We start from the raw sequence: 18635 nt of genomic DNA, 5'->3' as shown, positions 1-18635 counted from the left end.
TGTAGAATTAATTATTTAAGTAGTTACTAAAGAAGTATACTGTGCTATAATTGGAAATTGGTAATCTCCTAAGGATTAGCATGTATATAAATATCAGTTTGTTTAAACATGCTTGCTTATACATAGTACAAAAGTAGATGTCATGTAGATAAGCCACTAAGCTTCAGATATATATTTCTAGCTTTAACTTTCTATTTGATCTGAATTATAACATTAATTTTCATACATCATCAGTAACTTTCTATTATAATCAAACACTTCTATAAATATTGTACTGAGGACTAGATAGTAAACCCTTGGAAATTTTACATCAAAAAGGATCTTGAATTGCCAAAGCATTACTGAAGAGAAAGAAAGAGGCTGGAGGAATAACTCTCCCAGACTTCAGACAATACTATAGAGCTACAGTCATCAAGACAGCATGGTATTGGTACAAAAACAGACATATAGACCAATGGAACAGAATAGAGAGCCCAGAAATGAATCCTCAAACTTTTGGTCAACTAATCTTTGACCAAGGAGGCAAGAATATACAATGGAATAAAGACAGTCTCTTTAACAAATGGTGTTGGGAAAACTGGACAGCAACATGTAAAACAATGAAGCTAGAACACTCCCTTACACCATACACAAAAATCAACTCAAGATGGATCAAAGACTTAAACATAAGGCAAGATACAATAAACCTCCTAGAGGAAAATATAGGCAAAACATTATCTGACATACATCTCAAAAATTTTCTCCTAGAAGAAATAAAAGCAAGAATAAACAAATGGGACCTAATTAAACTTACAAGCTTCTGCACAGCAAAGGAAACCATAAGTAAAACAAATAAACAACCTACGGAATGGGAGAAAATTTTTGCAAATGAAACTGACAAAGGCTTGATCTCCAGAATATATAAGCAGCTCATACGACTTAATCAGAAAAAACCAAACAACCCAATCCAAAAATGGGCAAAAGACCTAAACAAGCAATTCTCCAAGGAAGACATACAAATGATCAATAAGCACATGAAAAAATGGTCAGTATCACTAATTATCAGAGAAATGCAAATCAAAACTACAATGAGGTATCACCTCACACCAATCAGAATGGCCATCATTCAAAAATCCACAAATGACAAATGCTGGAGAAGCTGTGGAGAAAGGGGAACCCTCCTATGCTGCTGGTGGGAATGCAGTTTGGTGAAGCCACTGTGGAAAACAGTGTGGAGATTCCTCAAAAGACTAGGAATAGACTTACCATATGACCCAGGAATCCCACTCCTGGGCTTATATCCAGAAGGAACCCTACTTCAGGATGACACCTGCACCCCAGTGTTCATAGCAGCACTATTTATAATAGCTAAGACATGGAAACAGCCTAAATGTCCATCAACAGATGACTGGATAAAGAAGAGGTGGTATATTTATACAATGGAATACTACTCAGCCATAAAAACCAACAACATAACGCCATTTGCAGCAACATGGATGCTCCTGGAGAATGTCATTCTAAGTGAAGTAAGCCAGAAAGAGAAAGAAAAATACCATATGAGATTGCTCATATGTGGAATCTAAAAAAAAAAAAAAGAAAAAGAAAAAGAAAAAAACAAAGCATAAATACAAAACACAAAAAGACTCATAGACATAGAATACAAACTTGTGGTTGCCAAGGGGGCAGAGGGTGGGAAGGGATAGACGGGATTTCAAAATTGTAGAATAGATAAACAAGATTATACTGTATAGCACAGGGAAATATACACAAGATCTTATGGTAGCTCACAGAGAAAAAAATGTGACAATGAATATATATGTTCATGTATAACTGAAAAATTGTGCTCTACACTGGAATTTGACACAACATTGTAAAATGATTATAAATCAGTAAAAAATGTTTAAAAAAAGGATCTTAGAAATCATTTAGTCTTTAATTTATTTTGACTTAATTCTATAAACAAACTAAAACCTTAGAGAAAATTGTAATTTATCCAAAGTTATATATTATGTGAAAAGGCCCAAGTTGCCACTACAAAGAGTTGAAATCAAGTAAAATGTAGAAATATTTTTGCTAGTAGAGAATTCTTGTTGTAAAAGCCAGATAGCAAGAGTTTAAATCTGAGATAATGGCAAGTAAGTCGCATTTATGCTAATGAATTCCCATTCTCCAAACTCCCAACAAACGTACAGACCTTAACATTTGAACAGTGAACTTTTTCTCATTAACCTGACTTCTTAATGAATTGCTTTAGGCTACCAATAGCGATAAGTTGATGAAAGCTAGCATACTAGTTGAAATATATTTGTTAGACTTTTGTAATAATAATAATGTATCCCCAAATTTAAATCTTCACTGCAGATTAGGAGGCACAGTATTAGTCAAAACAGTTGGTGCTTAATAAATTGAGTGTGTGTGTGTGTGTGTGTGTTTGTGTGTGTGTGTGTGTGTGTGTGTGTGTGTGTGTGTGTGTATGAAAGGTGGTCTTTAAACCAGTTAATTTTGTAACCAAATCCAGAATGTGGCCTGTCATTGGTTTGCAGCATACACACTTAATTCATACTATCCTTAGGTAGAGATTTAATGTTTGTTTCACAATTGCATGATAAAACTGAAATAATTTTAATAGATTTTTGACTAATAGTAACCTTCATGACTTCTTAACCACTTACTGATTGCCTTTCAGAACAAAAGAGATGAACATTTACTGAAAAAAAGAAATGTTCCCCAAGAAGAAAGTTTAGAAGATTCAGATGTTGATGCTGATTTTAAAGCAGTAAGTTGCCATGTTCTTATAAAGTGTTTTTAAAATATTTTTTATAATAACGGGAGAACTTCATTGTTAGTCTAAGACCAATTTTACAATGATAATTAAAGTATATTAACTCTTAACTTTAGTAGACTATTTAATAAGTATAATTTTGCTATTAAACTCTTTGCTGAACTATTTTTTTTTCTTTTTAAGCAAAATGTAACACTAGAAGCTATATTGCAGGTATGTTATTAATTTAATAGCCTCATTTCGAAGTATTTTGAAATTGATTTATTTTTAATTTCTGAAATTTACATTTGGTGTTGCAGAATGCCACAAGTGATAACCCAGTGGTCCAGTTGAGTGCTGTCCAGGCTGCAAGGTAGATACTAATTTGTTCACAGAAAGAATTATGTCACACCTAGGGAGTCTTAGCTGATGGTCTAGAAGTAGTGCATTGTTATTTCTGTTCACAGTTTGAACATTGTAGCAGTTAATTTCTTATATTTGTTTTTCTAGAAAGCTACTATCCAGTGACAGAAACCCCCCAATTGATGACCTAATAAAATCTGGGATTTTACCAATTCTAGTCAAATGTCTAGAAAGGGATGATAAGTAAGTATGAATTTGACTTCCTGTTCAGTTTTTCAGCTAACTGAAAATTAGTGATTGTTATTTAACCAATGGGTTCAGTTTGGTTTTGCGTTTATTACATTTCTCATTTGTCACGCATTTTAATGTAATTTCCTTATTCTCTGATCATACTCAGCAGAGCTAGTTTCTCTTTTTAGTTTATGAAGTGTGTGTATATTTTCCAGGAAAATTTTAGCTTATTTATTGTCTATTATAACTTATCTCAAATATTTATAGTCTTTATTTGCTAGTTGTTTTTTTAAGTAATATTTTAAAACAACCCAAATAGTGTTTGAGTCACTCTTTGCTTATGCGTCTATATATAGATTAACCTCCTGACTTGAGTCAACATGAATGGCTTCCAGAACTGAGTAGCTCTTTCTTACCCTGGGAGTATTCCAGCTAATTCACTGATACTCTACAAAGTCTTTAACAGAACTCTAACTGTGATTAGTTATCTAACATCATGCTTTTTATTTGTGATAGGCTAAAAGTAAGAGGGCAGATTATAATTTTCCAAAATAGAAAGGGGAAAACACCACTTGATATCTTTTGAGGTACTGGCCCCATTTCTGTTAGTGTTTAGAGATATCTTGATGTGCTGTATCTTAAACCTCATCAGTTTGGATTAACTGATGAGAATGTAAGTTTGAACTCCAAAATATATTAAAACAAAGGCTAATGTTGCATTTAAGGCACATTTAGACTAAAACTTGGAATATTTTGCTAAATGTCTATGGGATTTTCATTTAACTAGATAAAAATAGTGGTATATAAATGCTGCCACTGAGGGTTCTTATTATTTAAAAATACTTTCTTCTGCTTCCATGGTGTGCCACAACCATCCCTCCAAAATCCCTTAACACGTTTTTATACTATCATATATATTTCCTGTAACATGATTTATTTAAGTAAAAATAACTCTTATTTCAGTTCTTAAAAAAAGTTATATGTACCTCGGCCTTTAGGGCATTCTTTGTTTTTGGTCTGCTTTTCTTTCTTCTCCTTTTTTTTTTAACTTTCCAGTCTTTGGCATAGACTCATTTGTGTGGGTATGTCTGTGAAATACAGCATATATACAGAAGAGTACACGAAAATATGTACAGAACTGTGTAACTACCACCCAAAGTAAAAATAGAAAATTGTCAGTAGTTTTGATCTGACTTGATGGATTTGTCATGGAAAATTGTGTTATAATATAAAAGACCATAGACTTTGGAGCCAAATAGACTTGGTTTAAATTCAGGGTTTGCTGTGGACCAAACCCAGGTAGTTTCTAAGCCGCAAATACCTCATCTATAAAATTTGGGTGGTTGTGAGGAATGAAATAATATATATAAAAACACTACACAATACCAAGTTTATAATAAATGTTCATTTATTGTTTACTTACTGCATTCATTATTTATTTTTTCTCTGTCTTCTCTCTCTTTTTTCAAATGACATCTTAGAAGACTTTCCTTGGCTTTGTAATTGTACTTTTTACATCTTTGTTTTCTCATTTAAGACCTTCATTTTCAGTATTTTGCCAAACCACCTAGCATAACCTAATAACCCTTTCTTCTTCCAATCTGGGACAACATACACTGTCTCATCTTTGCTCATATCATCCTTTTATTTCTCTTCTGCCCTGATACCCTCTTATTTTGCCAAAATTCATCATGTAGTTCTTGTCTGCTCCTCCATTTTCCCTTCTGTGCCATCTTTTTAACCTCACCACCTGCTATATTGCCGACATTTATTCACCATAAAACCTTTTCCTTCTTGTATCTCTCTAACCTTTTAATATTAACAACCTCACTCTCTTTCTTTGATATTTATAGTTTCTTCTAAGTCCCTAACCTGACTCTTCTTGGTTTCTGCTCTCTATTACCTCTTCCCCCTTTGGTATTCTATTTAAAGGAATTTATGTTTCTCAGCTATATCCTAATTTAATAAATATAATTTCCTTTTAACAGATTTTTTCTACATCAGTCTTTAACCTTTTTTAATCTGTTCTGCACACCATGCACTCCAATTTTATTTTCTTTACTTTTCAGTGGCACTCTATACTTAGTATATCTATAGAATTAATTTCAAGTTCTGAAACCTGAGATTTGAGTCCTGCCCCCTCCACAACTCACACACTTAGATACCCTACCTTCCAGTTGCATCCCGTATTATATTTTTGCATATCTTCTTGGCTTCAGCTCTCTTGACCTCTTCCTAGTCGTCTGTACACATCATGATTATCCCACCCATGATACTTTTATTTGTATTTCTAGCTATCAGTGCCTTTTTTTCTTTATCATTCTTTGAAAAGCTAGTTCAGTTTTCACTTTCTTTGTGAGGTCTTCCATCACTATTCCAAATTGCAATGATCTCATTCTTTCAGCAAAATTATGAAGCCTTGTAATATCTCCAGTGTTTAAAGCAGATGGTGTGGTGGAATCAGAGCTTTAAGACCAGTCTAGAAGTTGTGGCAATGATTCAGATGAGATGGTGAGGGCCTCAGCTAGCACAGTGATATTAGGGTTGGTGCTATAAATATAATAAATATTTATGAGGTAAAATAGACATGACCTATTAATTAGATGTCTGTGGGAGAGGAAGGAGTCAAGGAAAATAAAGACTGACTGAATTTTGCAACTACTGATGGACATAAAGAAGTTGGTTTTTATTGACTGACTTTGAGACCCAGTGGTGGACTTTGAGACATTCAGGTGTAGATGTCCAACATGGGACATAGCAAAGTGAAACTCAAAGACAAGGTAAAGGATAATCTATGGGTCATAAATGTAAATGGTAGTTATGTGTCTAAAGATTTTTTATTGTTCTTTACAGTCCTTCATTACAGTTTGAAGCTGCTTGGGCATTAACTAATATAGCATCAGGAACTTCTGCACAGACTCAAGCTGTTGTACAGTCTAGTAAGTACATTAACTTCCTTACTCGTTGGGCCTTTTTTTTTTAAGGAAGGAAGTGGAGTTTTAGTGTAAAGTTTTATCTTACAACATTTTTAAGCTTGTGACTATTATAAGTTACTTTTGATAGTTGATATCTTTACCATAACTATCATTAATCTATCATTAAATAATTTTAATTGTGGTTACTAAAAAGTAAATAAGAGTTTTATCTTTTTGGGTAGAGATCATCTCCTAATAATTTAAAATTTTTTGTTTCTGGTACCTCCAAGGTGCTGAGTAGCTTAGGCCTTTTAGCTTGTAACATAAGTATTTTTAAAATTTTGCCTACCTTAAGACGGGCTATTAGTGTGTTGACCCAATCTGACAAAAGCTCTTTGAAAGATGTCACTAAGTAGTCTGAAGTGTGGGGCACTTAACAGACATTAGGTGGTACTCAAGATGATGCTAAGTAGTAAATGATATAGCAATAAGTTACATTGAATCAGGGAGTGAGAATACTGTTCTCTTCCTCTTTTGTTTTAGATATTTCAGTGATGTCAGGGAGAAGGTTTCCAGTTAGATATTGATTGTAACAAAAGTGGAACAGATTTCTAGACTAGGGCTTTCAGTAGAGATTAGTGGGTATAATTTAATAACAATTTTTTGTTTTCATTTAAAATTTTTTGGTTATTTTCTATATGTGGTAAGTGATACTGGGATTCTATTTACAGAAGTGATAAAATGAGTTAAAATGCAAATATGAGTCGATTGAAACCCTCATATATTGCTGATGAGAATGTAAAATATTGCAGCCTCTCTGAAAAACAGTCTATTGAAAGGTTAACCATAGAGTTATCATATGACCCAGCAGTTCCCCTACTATGTAGAACCAAGAGATATGAAAAACAGAAAGCCTTGTACAGAAATGTTTGCAGCAATGTTACTCATAATATTCCCCAAATAGGAATAACCCCAATATCCATTAGCTGATGAGTAGATAACAAAATGTAGTATACCATGGAATATGATTCAGCAATAAAAAAATGAAATTTTTAAAAATAAAAAGAATGAAATACTGATATGTGCTACAACATGGATGAACCTCAGAAACATTATGCTAAGTGAAACAATCTAAACAAAAAAAAAACACATATTATACGATTTCATTTATATGAAAATGTCCAGAATAGGAAAATCTCAAGGACTGAAAGCAGAGTAAATGGTTGCCTAGGGCTGGGAGTGGGTAGTAGGACTGTTCTGGGTATGAGATTTCTTTTGGGGGTGATGGAAATGTTGTAAAATTAGATTGTGGTGATGACCACAGAGCTCTGTATAAATACTAAAAATCATTGAATTATACACTTAAACAGATAAATTATATTGCATGTAAATTATATTTCAATAAAGTGGTTAAAAAGTGAGTCAATTTTAATTTAAATGTTAAATAAATAATACAGGTAGTGCATAGATACAGCTAAAAATCCCAGAGGTAGTATACAATTGACTGAAATTTAAGAGAAAATGATCTAACTTATGCTTAGTTTCCTACTAGAATCAGTATGATACCAGTGTTTTAGAATTTGAGTTAACGTGTAAGTTATGTAAAGAGTAAGCATTATAATGATATATTATTGTGAAATATAAAGTAGGCCTGATACGAGAATAATCAGTTCTTTAATTAATCTCATATCAGTGATTGGGATCACATTGACTAAAGTATTATATTCTAAGTTTACATGTAACATTCAGGGTAGGAACTTTAATACATTTTAGATAGAATTTCATGCTGCTGTTTTCTTTTAATAGCACAATAGCAACTTTTAGACACTGTCAGTAGGTCTGTTATTTGAGTATTACTAGAAGAAAATACTAAAATTTATTATTCTTAGGGTAAATGTATTTGCCACATTTATCATTTAATGAACTATATTGGGCAACTGTAGTGCTCCAGGCTCTGTATGTTTTATCAGTTTATTTAGGCTGAAATGTGTAAACTCATCAACACTTGCAGTATAAATCGTTTTTCTTTATCGTAGATGCCGTACCTCTTTTTCTGAGACTTCTCCATTCACCACATCAGAATGTTTGTGAACAAGCAGTATGGGCTTTGGGAAACATTATAGGTAAGTTGCATTTAGGTTTGAAAAGATTCCAATTAAGTATCTCAATTAACTTTTTTCCTACATTGGCATAGCCATTACACACTATGTTTCCTCTAATTTTAACATGGCTTGACTGTCTTTTTGCCTCATAAATACTAATGTAAGATGGTACCTTTTTGAAATGGATATGCAATTTGCTATCAGGATTGGTAGGTTAAATTTGTGTTCCCCAAATCAAAATCTGGAGAAACAGCAGCCCTTGATGCCCTTGACTAATGGTGAGGAAACATAGAACATCAGTGTCCCAACATGAGTCATTGCATACATTTCAGACTTTCTCATCCTGAATGTAATTTTTTTTTAAATACAATTTTCATTTCTGTAGGTGATGGTCCTCAATGTAGAGATTATGTCATATCACTGGGAGTTGTCAAACCTCTTCTGTCCTTCATCAATCCCTCCATTCCCATCACCTTCCTTCGGAACGTCACATGGGTCATTGTCAATCTCTGCAGGAATAAAGACCCCCCACCGCCTATGGAGACAGTTCAGGAGGTAAATGAAGAATTGCAAAGGCCAGATGGTATATTTTCCCTATGTTTATGCTTTAGATTTTCATGTACAGGGAATGAAATAATGCATATTCTGATTTCATTGCAGGTATGAGATTTTTTTAAGTAGCATATCATATTTAATTTTTGATTCCTGTGAAATGAAAGTTGAGACTATTGGGGCACCTAAAAGAATGTCAGTCCACACTAACTCTTATTTTTAAACGACTATGTTCATAAAAGGAAAACTGAAAAATACAAAAGAAAAAAATAAAATCTCGAAAGTTTTATTACTACCTTGCACTGTTGGTTTAGCACTAAAAAAATAAGGGACTGCTATAGATAAAAGTAGTGTACTTATATGCAAATATTCTTAAGTGATTTTGTGTTAAGTCCAATTGAAATTTCTCTTGATTCCTGACAAAATTCATGTTCTAAATATGTGGCATGCTTTGTGTTAAATCTGCTAATTAAAACAAAGTAAAATCTTGTCTGTTTATGCTTTGTAAACAGGTTTGAGTATTTTAAGTTTTTAAAAGTCCTGTGTAATCTTTAATCATTTAAACATTTCTGTGTAGAGAAATGTTGACTGTGAATCTTTAAGCTTTTTAATTGACATCTTTCACCATCTTCTGCCACCTCTTGCTCTTATGGAAAGGGTACTTAGTGATTCCCTCCCTTTCACCCTTCCTTCCTGATTTTAAAAAAGATCTGTAATGTCTTGAGTGCAGCAAACTTTATACTTTGTACTTGTCATAATTTTTTTTTTTACTAAATCTAAGGTCAAAAATTTTGATTTGACTCAAGTAATTTATTAATTAAAATCTTATTTTTTACTTTAAACAGGTAGGTGAGACAATGATGGCAGTTTTAAGAATAGCTTTTTAAAAATAGTTATGCTATATGCTTGTATCTCCATTCTTTCCAGTTAACATTGTATATCATAAACAAGATTATTGAAAACAAATGTTTTCCTTTAAGGTACATTAATCTCTGCTAGATTTATCTGGATATTTTAGACATCTGAAGTGTATTTTTGGTTTTTCAGATTGAACTTAATCAGATTTTCATTTTCCTAATACAAATTCAAACAAAATTAATGTTACTTTTCTTGCCCTGAAAATAGTATTTACTGCTTTTTAAAAAGTCAAAGTTAATCATTTTTACAAAGACATATTCATCAACTCTAGTGTTATTTGTTGTTTATCTTCTTTCCTCAGATTTTGCCAGCATTATGTGTCCTCATATACCATACAGACATAAACGTAAGTAAAACAGAAGCTTAGATTTGAGATTTTGCCCTTGATGGCACTGAACGGGTTATTTATTCTTATGCTTTTAATAATTGTCAACTTATATCTTATTAGCTTATCAAGCTTCCACAATATATATGTAGTTTTCAGAAATAGGATAAAGGTTAAATTTATTATCTTAAATCAGACAACAAAAATGTTAACTTAAGAGAAATCACATAGGTAGTTAATTTAGTCATTTGTATCATTAGTGTTTTTAAGTGTTAATATTTATAAAGTGGTAAAGCACCTAATTTTTAAAAAATCTTATTTGATTCTTACAATACATAGGCTATATATTACTGTCCCCATTTTAAAGAATAAGAAATTGAGCCTTAGGGAAAGATGAAGTGACTTACCCAAAGTTGTTGAGCTTGTAAGGGTCAAAGTTGGTATTTAAAACAGATCTTCTGATGACAGATCTTGTTTAATTTCTGTGAAACTACACTGCCTGCCATGCTACTGCCTTTTGAGATACAGTATTGAAGGATATCAGGTATAGTTTTAAATGCAAAGGCATTTTTGGATAATCTGTTCATTACATGGGATTTAGTTAAACATTTATTATATGTATTCTGGCAAACTTTGTTATTGGGCAATCTAAAAATTCTCCTAATGTAGCAAGCAACGCTAAATGTTATTCTTCTACAGAGTAAAACAGTGGATAAGTTTCCCTGAATTTAGAATTAATTCTGGTGTTATCTAGCATTGATTTGGCTTCTCATGTTCTAACTAAGATCTCTTTCTGATTTGTTGTATGTTTGTGTTTTTATAATCCTATCTTTGTCTACACACATACATAATGTGTGTGTATGTGTGTCAGAATTATGTGTAATTTATCATTGGGATGAAGAAAATACATCATTGCTAACATTTCTAAAGAGGCAATATAGTTATATAAACTTTGAACCACACATTTCCCTAGTTAATTTTAGGCCTTAGGCTCTTAGAGAAGAATCTTTTAAAGGTAACTAAAGTAACTTTTTATTTGTGATGTGTTAGTCTAAACACTCATAGAAATTCAGTGAAATCTGTTTAGTTAATATACTGTTCTATTTCCAAAATGGATATAAAAGGGATTTATCAAAAGATATAAGATAATAAATATCTTAAAAGAAAGGAGGAAGAGGCAAATTATTTTTTAAAACGTATTTGTTGCTTTTGAATGCTAAAGTTAGTCCTAAGCTTTCTGACAGCTATAATTAAAGGGGAAATAAGCAAAATACCTGATTTTTCCATTAAGACTTTTCCCCTAGGACATTATGGAATTGATTATAGGTGAAATAAAAGCTCCTAGCATCTATTGGTCATATTTATTTGAAAACTAGAGGTATTAGAGTGACAAAGTACTATAGTAATAAGTATATCTGTCAGGTTTAATAAACACAGATTATTCCACATAAGCCAGAATTGTGCCAAGAATTGTAGGCTCAAAGGTGAAGAAGACATGGAGGCTCTGCCTTCTAAGACCTAAACATTAGAAGCAGATAAAAAGAGTGAAAGGAGGGAACTTTTGTCAATGACTTGGTGTGCTGAAATTGTTTCTATAATCTCTTTTATCTTACAATCTCCCTTATATGTTTTGTTGTCCTATTTTATAAGTAAGGAGATTGAAACTCAGTAAAGTAAAAGAACCTAAGTAAACTCATACAATGTATAAGAGCCATAGCTGAGAATTGTATGCTCTTTCATACCATGATCACATAAACAAACAATATGGTTTGCAAATAATCAAGAAAAGTAAAACAGGAAAATGACCAAAATGCTAGAATTATGAAAGCACATATTCTCTCTGGCAACCAGAATGCTTCACTAAAAAGGTAACATTTGAAATAATCATTATAAGGAGAAGGATGGTTGTGGAGTGGTGATAGAGGTGGCAGGGATGAGTATGTTCATAGCTGGCATTTATTAAGGGTTTAAAATATAGGATGAGCAGGATTTTGTCAGGTTAAAAAAGTCATTTCAAGTATATAAGGAAAGATACTAAGGACTCAAGAGAATACATGGAGGGTTGTGGAGAATATGGGTAGTTAATACCCCCAACACACTTGCTGGGGAGTTAAGCTGCAGGATTTTGAATCCTGTGTTAAGGAGTTTGGGCTTTATCTTTTAATCAGTGCAGAGTCATTGAAGATTTTTAAATAGAGGAGTGATATGCTTATGTGTGTTATAGTCAGATAACTTGGACGAGGTAAGGAAGGTCTGGAACGGGGAAAGTTTGAATGTAGGCTGGCCTATTATGCTATCATAGTAGGTTTAAGGAAGTTGATGAAGGCATGAACTTGAAGCAGTTAGGGGAGATAAAGTGAGTAGAACTTCAATAGGAAAGGATCAAGAAGAAGGAGAAATAAAAGTTACTTTGGTTTCTACTTTGGCAGTCTATATGGGTGAAAATGCCATGAACCATCACCAGAAGGAGTCAAACAAAAGGATGAGACTGGTCTAGGAAGATGATGAGGTTATTGTAGGACAGACAATTGATTCTGATTTACTTGCTGTTCATGCATAGTAATGTTTTTAAGAAAGAAAAGGCAATACAGATTTGAGATTTATCAGTATTTAAGGGATTCCTGAAAATATGGACATTGAGTAAGATTCATAAGAAGGGCTAAAAATTGAATTCTGTGGAATTCTCTGCATTTGAGCAGTGGCAGCAAGGGAAAAAGAACCAGCCAAGGACCAACTACTTTTTTAAGAAGAAAGAAGGAAGCATAACTTACGAAGCAAAGAGTAGGGAAAAAAATAAGGCAGAGATTTAGCAGGTTCTAGATCATACAGAGTCTTGTATACCACCTTAAGATCTTGTAGCTGTTAGGGAACCAAAGAATAATGATCTGATTTTGTATTATGGATTGATAGTTCATTCCACTGAGTGGAGTGTAGATTTTAGAGGAAAGTGGAGTTGAGAAGACAGATCAGTGGTAATTTTGCGGTATGGATGAGAGAAAATTAGGACCAGTACTAGAGCTTAGACATTAGGAATAAAAAGACTAGGGAAGACTAGAGAAATGTTTAGATGATAAATTTGCTGGTTTTGATGTGCGTGGTGCGAGAAAAGAGGAGATGGGAATAATACCTGGCTTTCTAACTTGGATCTTAGGGTAGGACACAACCAAAAACAGGAATAGCAGCAAGGAGAGATACAGAACAGCAGGAATGACTTCATTTATCAGACAGTGACTAGTGAGACTGATGGAGAAATGGAGTTGGAGTCTGGAGAGAATTAGGTAGCTTACGGACTTTAATATGCCTTTGTGACATTAAAAGAAAAATTAAATATTGACCCCGAGTAGTAGAGAAAAAATCTGGACTGATTCAGGTCAATCTGTGTTCATTTGCTTTCTAGTTATTGTGCTGCTTAAAGTGCAGTTGTGGTGATTCCATAGCATTTGATTTACCTATCCTTTTTGAAGTTGTTCATCCATGGCTTAACATGCCCAGGCAGTGTTGAGTGTTACCCAACATTTGATACAAATCTACCTTATTTTGCTCCTGGTACAGATGAAATTAGTCAGTTGTAGCAGATTGGTTATGTGCTAAGACTTGATTGTTAGTGATACTCGGTGATAAATGTTTCGGGGTCCCCCAAACCACCCTCAAGTTCAGTAATTTGCCGGAAGGAATCACTGAAAAAGCTTTTACACCCATGCTTAACATTTAATACAGCAAAAGACACTGGGTATCCTACAAGTTAATTCAATTCTGACACTATCTACCTGAAGATAGTGTCAAATCCTACACTCAAGATCTGGTGCTCAGTCCCACATGAAAGCCCCTCCTTCCCCCTACCCACTGCCCCACTTCAAATGCCAGTCACAAGCCCAGGTTATCACCTCTTCTTCTGACCAACTAGCTATAGACTAGAGGTTTCCAAGATCCTTTCCTTGAGTTCAGTTAATTTGCTAGAGTAGTTCAGAGAACTCAGAGAAACAATTACATTTACCAGCTTTTTAAAGGATATGATAAAGGATACAGATGAAAGCCAGATGAAGAGATACATAGAGCAAGGGCTGGGAGGGTCCAAAACAAAGAAACTTTTATCCTCTTGAAGTTAGGGTGTTTCACCCTCCTGGTGTTGATATGTTCACCAGCCTGGAAGCTTGTCAACCCCCAACTGTTGGGATTTTATGGATGTTTTCAAATGTAGACATGACCAATTATTAACTCCACTTCTAGCCCCTCTTCCTTCTCCAGAGTTTGAAGGGCAGGGCTGCAAATTCCAAGGGTCTAATCATGGCTGCATCTTTCTGGTAACCAGTCTTCATCCAGGAGGCCATCCAGAGTTGCCTCATTAGAGCAAAAGATGATCTTAATGCTCTTATCACTTAGGAAATTACAAGGGTTTAGGAGCCCTGTGTCAGGGATAGGGTCAAAGACCAAATATTGGAGCAAGAAATGATCTTAGTGTTCTTATCACTTAGCAATTTGTAAGGGTTTTAGAGCCCTATGCTAGAAACTGGGGCAGAGACCACTATATTTCTTATTTCACAACATTAAAATCAACAAAGGCAAAAGGCACATAGGGCAGAGTTTAGGAGAAACCTGGTGCAAGTTTCCAGTTGTCTTCTCCCAGTAGATTGGTAAGGACAGTGCTTTATTCTCCCAGCAATCATGTATGGCGACATAAGTATTACCAACCAGAAAGCTCCTGAACTTTGGTGTCCAGGGTTTCTGTTGAGGGGTCAGTCACATAATCTTGGACAGCTTGCATGACTGATTTTTAACTGCTCGATCTCTATCCCCTCCCAGAAGTCAAATTGATAGAGTGTGGCTCAAGGCCCTAGTCAAACAAAAAGATATTTACCACGGAATCACATTGTTAGCATAAGCTGTCTGTCTGGTCCAAGGTCTCAGGAATGCAGTGTTATCAGGCAGGATTATCCAAGGGCTCAGAGGTTATCTTGAAGGAGCTGATCAAGGGCCAATCCTTTCTTTGCAATGTGTAAGATCTGAGCACACCAAACATATAAAGATTAATTGTAAGTATATAGTAACTTGGTTCAGCTCTAGTTGTCTCTAAAGCATGTGTGAAGTTAGCATTCCATAGACATTCCACAGACATCTATCTTCTAGGAAGTGTTATACATGTTAATTGCAGTTTTCAGTAGGGGTGCCTAACAGCACATTATTTGTTAGCGTATTTACTGGAGGTGATAAAAATCAGTAAAGCCCTTTGAGATGAGTATATTCTTGTTGGAAGACTTTGCGTTGCTAGAGATTTTCCTTTGATTTATGTGATGCCAGTTTTCAAGGAGTTTGTTAGTTCAAAACCTTGACCTGAGCTATCTGTCTTTTGCATGTGTGTATGTGTCTCCTACTGTGTATTTAGAGATCAGCTTTCTACCATTCATCAATTGTCTGGAATATTTCTCAAGTAAAAAGTTTTAACACTTTGTAGCAGAGAAAAACAGACATGACTAGTGAAAAAGTAACTCAGGATTGCTGAAGACTTCATTGGCACATGATTAATCTGATTATTAGCTGGAAGGAAAGGAGTATACTTGGACTATTAGTGGCTATAAAAGCCACATAGTTTAGCATAAAATCCAGAAAAAGGGAAACCAAGGAAAAAGAATAGTAGAGAGGGAAGGTGTGACATAGGAGAATCAGCTTAGATGGGAAAAGGCAGCAAAAGGTAAAATTACAAACATCAGACACTGAGTAACTGTTAGCCTGATAATAGAGATGAGGAAAGCAAACTGATAAAAATAGAAGGAACTAGAATAGCCTGATAATCTTGTGCTGTGAATTTCAACATTTTAAAACTTTTTTAAAGTGACATTTTTCAGTGAAGGCCCAATATATTATAAAACAAAACTAAAAAGACTTTAAGAGTCTGTAATTTCAGGGGGCCTGAGGCCTACCTGTAGCTTACTTTCCTCCATCAGCCTTTCAGTTGTTCTCATGGAGATCCCACCAAAAACCATTAACTGATCTCAGCTTAGAAACCTTAAATATTTTATTTTTCTAGGCTCCTGTATATTAGTTAGGGGGAAAAAAAAAGATTCTCTGCTAGTAATTAGAGGCTATGTAATGGAAACAGTTACGTTTCATTTAGTGGCCTCCTAAAACCTCCCAGACCAAAGCAACCAGTATCATTCTGCACAGTATTCCATTTTGTGGACATGATTTATTCAAACACACTATTTTGGGTAGGCAGTTAGGCTGTTTCCTGAATTCTGAAAATACAATTAATGGAGCAGGAAGTAATCTTGTGTATTTTCATATTATTGGAGATATACTTCAGGGTGAATTCCTAGAAACAGGATTGCTAGGTCAGAGAGGGAGCATATTGTAGTTTTTTGTTATATACTGCCAAATTCCCTGCCATAGGGGCTGTGCCATTTTGCATTTCCAGCAGCAACATACAAAAGTGACTTTCTCCATAGCCTTGCCAATAGAATGTGTTGTCACATTCTTAATTTTTGCTAGTCTATGAGAAAATGTATCTCATTTGTAATATATGTTTTACCTTTCTGAGTGAAGTTGAACGTGATTTCATATGTTGAAGAGCCATTTTTATACCTTTGCAAATAGCCTGTTCATATCTATTGCTCATTTTTCTGTCAGAGTTTTGGTCTTTTTTTCCTTAGCTTCTAAGATCTCTTTATGTATTATGGATATTAACTCTTTATTTGTGATACATATTTAAAATGTTTTCCTAATTTGTCTTTTGGCTTTTCTTTGGGTTTGACGTATTGAGTTATAGGTTTTTGGTTTTGGTTTTGGGTTTTTTTCTTTATGTTGAGGAAATATCCATAAAATTCTGTTTTGAGTGTTGATGTCAAGAATGGGTGTTGGAATTTTTTATTGTCTATGAAGATAATCATGTGATTTTTCTCCTTAAATCTATTAATATGACATACATTGATATTCCTAAAATTGAACTGTCCTTGCATTCCTTGAATAATCCCACTGATCATCATGTATTATTTTCTTGATGTGGTGTGGTATCACTAATAATTTATTTAGAATTTTTACATCACTATTCATGTAAGTGATACTGGTTTGCAATTTTATTCTTTATGCTATCTTTATTTGGTATTAATATTATACGTTTATTGCATTTTGAAAGTTTAAATATTAACATTATGCTTCATTTATTTTGTAAGCTCTGGAACAATTTATATAGCATGGAGTCTGTCTGATCTTTGAATATTTGGTAGTTTGCCCCTTGAAACCTTTTGGGTCTTGATACTTTGTGGGATTAGTTCCTTGATAATTTTCTGTTTTTGCTATGTAAATTGGCTTGTTTAAGCTGTCTCTACGGGGTCAGTTTTTTGTAAACTGTTGTTATAAGAAATTGTTCATTTCACCTAGGTTTTCAGCTTTGCTTACATGTAAGTATGCAAAGTAGTCTCTGTGTGTTTGTTTTGTTTGTTTTTAATTTATTGTTTCAAGGGTCATTTTCTTCATCATTTCTTATTTTGTACATTTGTGTTCTCTGCACCACTTTCTCTAATTGTGTTAGCTAGGACTTCTTTCCATTTCAGTTTTTCAACGAACCAGGATTCCAATTTATTAATTAGATCTGTGATTTTTCTGTTCTTTACCTCATTACTTTCTACTTTTGTATTTATTGGGGTGTTTTTGTTTTGTTTTACTTTTTTTTGATTTGCTCTGTTCTTTTTCTAGTTTTTTATTTGGGATTTCTTTTCAGTCTTTTAAGTTCTATTGTATTCTGTTGTATACATCTTTAAGGCTATGAACTTGCCTTTGAATACTGCTTTGAATAAATCCTGTAGATTCTGATATATGATGTTTTTATTATAACTTTCTAGAAAATTTTTTGTATTTTCTTTTTCATCCAAGAGTTGTTTGATATAAGGCCCTTAAATTTCCATATGGAAAGCCTTTTGATATTTATTTTATTTTTATATAATATATTATTTATTATTTATTTATTATCTAATATTTTATTTATATTTATAAAATATTTTACATTGTATCTAATTTTATTGTCTTATAATAGTTTTATAATTTCTGCTTTATATGCTTGATATTTCTTTGGACCTAATAATATTTTTGTTCTCCATATACAAGTTACAAGTTACATTATCTACTATCGAGGTTTAAATTTCAGTGTATATTCATAAAATCTATGTCCTCATTTTTTGTCTACTTGACCTCTCATACTGACAGTAGTGTGTGAAAAAAATCTACATCAGTATATTTCTTTTTCTTGCACCTTTTTAGTTTCTCCTTTGTAGTGGTGTTTGCAGAGTTATTTGGTGAATAGATGTTTATAACAGTTATATATTCATTGTAAATTGTGAATTTTACAAAGTAGCTTTCTTTGTTCTTTGTAGTACTTTGTAGACTGAATTCTGCTGGTCTGCCAACAGGACAGAAGTCTCTGCTTTCTTATCATTTACTTGGTACACTTTTGCTTGTACCTTTATATTTAGCCTTTCTGAATGACTTTGTTTTAGGTGTGT

At 33.5% G+C, this 18635-nt stretch overlaps 1 protein-coding gene across 1 annotated transcript in view; it reads left to right on the top strand.

The window, feature by feature from the left end:
• KPNA3 (karyopherin subunit alpha 3) overlaps positions 1-18635 on the top strand; it is a 74175-nt gene that overhangs the window by 43964 nt on the left and 11576 nt on the right. Inside the window, exons 3-10 of the mRNA XM_032496180.1 lie at positions 2666-2755; positions 2945-2974; positions 3061-3113; positions 3251-3346; positions 6188-6273; positions 8286-8372; positions 8737-8906; positions 10123-10167. Of these exons, the coding sequence (XP_032352071.1) occupies positions 2666-2755; positions 2945-2974; positions 3061-3113; positions 3251-3346; positions 6188-6273; positions 8286-8372; positions 8737-8906; positions 10123-10167 (657 nt within the window). The remainder of the gene's footprint in view (positions 1-2665; positions 2756-2944; positions 2975-3060; positions 3114-3250; positions 3347-6187; positions 6274-8285; positions 8373-8736; positions 8907-10122; positions 10168-18635) is intronic.

Source organism: Camelus ferus, chromosome 14 (assembly GCF_009834535.1).
Source record: "Camelus ferus isolate YT-003-E chromosome 14, BCGSAC_Cfer_1.0, whole genome shotgun sequence".
Taxonomy (NCBI): Eukaryota; Metazoa; Chordata; class Mammalia; order Artiodactyla; family Camelidae; genus Camelus; species Camelus ferus.
The sequence above is the reverse complement of the archived record's forward strand: the minus strand, read 5'-3'. Positions and strand labels throughout refer to the sequence as shown.